Source organism: Macadamia integrifolia, unplaced genomic scaffold, assembly GCF_013358625.1.
Source record: "Macadamia integrifolia cultivar HAES 741 unplaced genomic scaffold, SCU_Mint_v3 scaffold2162, whole genome shotgun sequence".
Lineage (NCBI taxonomy): Eukaryota > Viridiplantae > Streptophyta > Magnoliopsida > Proteales > Proteaceae > Macadamia > Macadamia integrifolia.
In genome coordinates, this window is record NW_024868549.1 from 1 (window position 1) to 5,468 (window position 5,468).

The 5,468-nt window shown below is 35.8% G+C and overlaps 1 protein-coding gene and 1 long non-coding RNA gene across 2 annotated transcripts; both read right to left on the bottom strand.

Annotated features, from left to right (window-relative positions):
* Positions 1-707: 707 nt before the first annotated feature.
* Positions 708-1,119, bottom strand: LOC122065956. Its single transcript, XR_006136169.1, has 2 exons — positions 1,025-1,119; positions 708-919 (listed from the first exon to the last, which is right to left on the bottom strand). It is a non-coding gene; the product is annotated as an uncharacterized LOC122065956 (long non-coding RNA).
* A 119-nt stretch (positions 1,120-1,238) lies between these two features.
* LOC122065957 (zinc finger BED domain-containing protein RICESLEEPER 2-like) lies at positions 1,239-2,528 on the bottom strand. Its single transcript, XM_042629786.1, has 2 exons — positions 1,708-2,528; positions 1,239-1,614 (listed from the first exon to the last, which is right to left on the bottom strand). Exons 1-2 carry the CDS (start codon positions 2,251-2,253, stop codon positions 1,252-1,254), a joined length of 909 nt encoding a protein of 302 aa, XP_042485720.1. The 5' UTR covers positions 2,254-2,528; the 3' UTR covers positions 1,239-1,251.
* Positions 2,529-5,468: the final 2,940 nt, after the last annotated feature.

Consider the following 5,468-nt stretch of genomic DNA (forward strand, 5'->3'; position numbering starts at 1 on the left):
GGGTGCCAATCGGTCGGGCCGGTCTGATTTTGATCGGGCTTAATCGGGCTTGAAGACTTTTAAAGGTTGCACCATGTCCGCCCATTTAACTAATCGGGCTTAGTTAGTGAGGGCATGGTACACTTTATATTCGGTCGGTCGGTCTCGGGCTATAATCGGGCCAATAAAATCGAGCCTTAATCGGGTTTTAGTCGGGCCTTAACCGGGCCACGGACATAACCGGTTTTTAAATGGGCCTTCTTTAATTGTTGAGTTTAATTGTATTACTTCTTTAAATAGAGAGGAATCTACTCTCTTCCAAGTCACATATTTAAAAACATCACAAAAAATCCAAAGCATTGATCCAACATCCTCATAATTAAACTATTTAGAAACATCATAAAAAATCCTAAATCCTTATCCTGTCCAAGCATCCCACAATTAAAATATTTAGAATCATAAAAAGTCCTAAATCCTTGTCCAAGCATCTCATAATTAAAATATTCAGAATCATAAAAAGTCCTAAATCCTTATCCAAGCATCCCACAATTAACATATTTAGAGGAATCTACTCTCTTCCAAGTCACATATTTAAAAACATCACAAAAAATCCAAAGCATTGATCCAACATCCTCATAATTAAATTATTTAGAAACATCATAAAAAATCCTAAATCCTTATCCTGTCCAAGCATCCCACAATTAAAATATTTAGAATCATAAAAAGTCCTAAATCCTTGTCCAAGCATCTCATAATTAAAATATTTAGAATCATAAAAAGTCCCAAATTCTTATCCAAACATCCCACAATTAACATATTTAGAAATATCACAAAAAGTCTTAAATTCGTATCCAAACATCCCCAAAGTTAAATATTTAGTTACATGACTCAAAATTATCCTGATTTCGTCCAATCTGGAGTGCTTCAACATCAATCCCACCTAATAGAAAATAGATGAAACATAAACATTAGTAAATGTAAAGATAAAAGATAGCGAATATGTCATAATCAAAGAACAAGAATGATATTACCCATGGAATTTCACCTAACAGACTAAACATTAGCTGCAGTAGAGGCATTAGAAGATCTTTGTGTAGGTTCTACTGTAATATTAGTATCACTACTCACATCCAAAGACAACACATTCCCCAAAGCATTAGCCAAATCACTGGCATCATCAACTGGTTCAGATTTAAAAGTGTACAAAATGAAGAAGAGGACATGTAAGATATTAAGATTATGACCAAAAAAATGCGACGAAGCAACATTTGTTTAACGGATGAAAAATGTATATTTACATAGTTTGAAATTACCTCTAAAGTCTACTCCGAACATCAAATCTCGAAGGCAAATCAACGCTTCAGCATTTGTAGGCAATAGCTTACTTCTGTATTTGTCAATAACTCTACCTCCAGCACTAAAAGCTGATTCAGAAGCAACAGTTGATACCGGAATAGCCAACACATCCCGTGCCATCCGAGAAAGATCACGATACTTTGATCCTTGTGACTTCCAAAAGGCCAATACATCATAATGCTTGATCGGATCTTTAATCCTTGGCTCTTCTAGATATAAATCTAATTCGGATTTATCTTGTATTACAGTAGTAGTAGAACTCTCATACATAGATAGCTCCTACAAAACAAAATAATCAAAATGAATAATGTAATATATTGAATTAAAATATATGTTTTAAACAACCAAAAAAAAAAACATAATGATTTATACCTCCCAATCTAAAACATCTCCAACTGTATTGTCCTCAATAGCATGTGATTGAAATCCCCTCTCTTCCTCAGTTATCTCCATGCACCAGTACTCTTCAAAGAGTCGTGCTAAGGTCAATTTCACAAGATTAAACTTTTCCATTGCTGTTGAATCCAAACTGTATATCTTATCAAAAGCATACCTAACAAAGATTAGCTTGTAACGAGGATCAAATACAACAGCAATAGCTAAAATGATGCTATATGAGTCCCAATACTTATCAAACTTCTTTTTCATTTCTTGTGCCATCTTTTTCACATAGTCTTCTCCCTGATTTATCGTTTTCAACAAAGACAAATGTATTTTCCATACATTATGAAAATACAAATTTGCTGTTGGGTACTTTGACCTAGACAATAATTCAGTAATGTCATTAAAAGGCTTCAAAAAGGAACATAAGTGTTCAATCTTTTTCCAATCCTCATTGCTTGGACACACTTTAAAATTTTTATCCACCAACTCTAGTTGTTGAAATGCAGTCTGATAGACAATGGCAGAATCAAGCATGTGATAAGTCGAGTTCCACCTTGTGGAAACATCTCCATGCAACCCTTTCTGACTTGGTATATCCAATTGTTTGTAGCATTCAAGAAACTTTACTTTCCTTGCTTGAGATGCCTTCACATATGCTACACTCGATCGAACAAAATGTACAGATTCATCAATGCACTTCAAACCATCTTGTACAATTAGGTTCAATATATGAGCACAACATCTGTTGTGAAAAAACTCACCACTACACAACAATGCCTTCTTTAATACCAAACTTTTTTTCAAGTGCTCAATAAAATAGAGGTTAGCACCGGCATTATCTAATATAATAGAGAACAATTTCTTCTTTATGCCCCAATCCAACAACATATTTGAAGCAATTTCACATATATTAGCTCCTGTGTGTGGGGGTGGCATGATGCAAAATTTCAATAATTTTTTATGTAGTACCCATTCTGTGTCAATATAATGACAAGTGAGAGAAATATAGGAGTCAGTGGTTACAGAAGTCCACAAATCAGTACTCAATGACATTCTACCATTGAAGGAACTCAAAAAATCCTTTATCCTCTTGCTTTCTCTAGTATGCAACTTCAAAATATCAGCCATTTGGGTATTCCTACTAATAGGACTAAATTGTGGGTAAAGATAAGAAATCAAAGCCCTAAACTCTTCATACTTGACGAATACCAAGGGCAACTCATGTCTGACAATAAGTGTGGTAATCATATCTCGAACTACATCTGCGTCAATCCTCTTAGTTTTCAGTGCCACATTCCCATCACCTCCACCCAATAACATTTGAGCAACATCATTATTTTTACGCTTGAGGCAAGACTTAAGATGTCTCCTCAAACTACCAGTGCCATTGATAGATGAGTCAGCCAGATATATATTCCCACAAGCCTTGCATTTTGCTCTCTGTCTTCCATCGGGATTTTTTTCTTTAGGGATATTAATAAAATCTTTCCAAACTATGGAAGTTTTTTTCCTATTTCTTGGTAAAGTACTAACTGTAGCAGATGAAACAACTGGCCCAGTATTATGATCAGATGCAGTTCTTAAACTAGACGGACTAAAACCATTCCCTCTGTTTACTTCATTAACAGACATCTGAACTTCTTGATCTTTTTGATTTGACATTATGCAATTCAACTGAATAAAACAACAATAGAATGCAAAATAATAAATATAAATTGAATCTTCCTCAAAATAAAACAATATTGTTCAAATTCATGTTAATAAGACTTAACATTTATTCAGTAAAAAATAAATCCCCACTAATTTAAGGTCTTGCATCGTTTCAACTCATTTAGGCAATAGATATCATAATCTAAGGCATGGATATATTTACAATCGAAATGCCAAAAAATTATTATGTAATCAGTGAAACATGCTTTCTACATGAATTATCAGTAAATAAAATTTCATACACATCAAGTGGAGCAAATAATGTCAAAGAAACGGTTAGTAACTCAACATTAATCCCAACAAGTACATGATGACATCACTAAATTCCTCAAAGGGGATGCTCCTTGAGGGAATTAAATGAAAATAAAAGAGAACCATATTTTAAAATTCAACCAAATATCTATTCAAAATCGATACTAACCCACATAGCATCTACAAATATTTGACTCTCAAACTCACAACAAACAAATGAGAAACCAACAAAGGGAAGATCAACCGAAAACATTGATCCATCAAAAGTGAATTAGGAAGTGATGTACGGATTTTATTTTCATGAACATAAACACAGTATGGAATTTATGTGATAAATTCATCAAGAAGAAACAATAATGGAGCTCATAAAGCATAGCATGGATTCTTGTCATGAACAAAGAAAAGCATAAATAAAATTTCAGGTAATGGATTCATCAGGTATTCAGGTAGACCTGATATACTATGTCATATACATCCAAATTAGAAGTCATATAAACATCCAACCACGGAACCACCGCAACTCTAAAGTCTAAACCATAGTGAAACCATTCAAAACAGATTTCTAGATCAAGGAAAAAAGAAAGATATGCACTGATCATGTGATTAACAATTATAGAATTCTAGGAATGGCCTACTTAAGCCAAACATAACCACCTAATTAGAAGCATAACTTAGGCCCAGGTCTACCGAGCAAGAAAATAGATCAACGTTGGACAGGCATCCGGTTCCCATGGAGAGCGAGAGACAGACAGATTTAAATGCTTGTGTTTAGAATGTTTAGATTTTCCTTCGTTAGCCAATGAGTGTCAACAATAGATGGTGGATTTCATATACCTTAAAATCAATAACAAGAACAAGAAAAAGCTACTACGGATGATCACAATGCTACGCGTTAATAGAATTCTACAAGAAAATTTTAAAGAATAGAAAAAACAAACGAGTGAATAGGAAAAGTAACTAACAGCTTTGTCTCTATCGTTGACGTGTGAGAACCTGCTCCTCCAAGAAGGATCAAGGATGTACCACTACCTGCGAGAAAGTAAAAACACCTTGAGCAGAGAAAATGCATAGAAACAGTGAAAATCAGAGAGAGAAAGAGTAGGTTCCACATAAAACAATCCATATGTAGTAAGGAGAACAAAAAACATCAGAAAGGGGGAACTCCAGATGGCTTAAGAACAAACCTGTGCTCGTCCTTGATTAAAAAATGAACCCAACTTCTCCCCCCCCCTTCTACTGAAACCCACCGAGAGCAACAAGGATGGGAGTTGATCTTCAAGTCTTGTCTCTATTGGAGCTTGATGGATTAAATTCAAGAATATGTACAAAAACTCCAGATGGCTTAAGAGCAATCTCAGCTTCAGTTAATTGAATTCAGTGAGTACGAACTCACCATCGCAATCAAGGATGAATGTTTGGACAGAATCGATGAGTTCCTCTGCGTTCTTGAGAGGGAGAGGCTGAGCCGAAGCCCGGATCGTGAGATTGGAAGCTCGGCTGCATTCTAGAGTTCCATTTAATGGGATTAGAAAGGCCGTAATACTAGGGCGGACTCGCAGAGCACAGCAGCTCGCACTGACCCCCAGAAAGCGAGACGACGACGACGACGACACTCGACCCAGACTCGCAGAGCACAGCGGCGGCCACGGCACGGCGGCAATGTTAAACGAAGAGAAGGTTAATACTAGGGTTTTTGGTTTTTTTCTTTTTAACTCTTTCATATGGGGGTAGAATAGGTATCTTACAACCGGGCCGGGCCGGGCCAGGCCAGTGCAAAATAGACCGGT

What these genes read in the sequence shown, in the direction of transcription:
- LOC122065957 (XM_042629786.1), bottom strand. Translation starts at nt 2,253, where the DNA reads ATGCTTGATTCTGCCATTGTCTATCAGACTGCATTTCAACAACTAGAG. An exon ending in GAGATGTTTTAGATTGGGAG is followed by an intron (nt 1,615 to 1,707) that starts GTATAAATCATT and finishes TTTGTTTTGTAG; the next exon opens with GAGCTATCTATGTATGAGAG.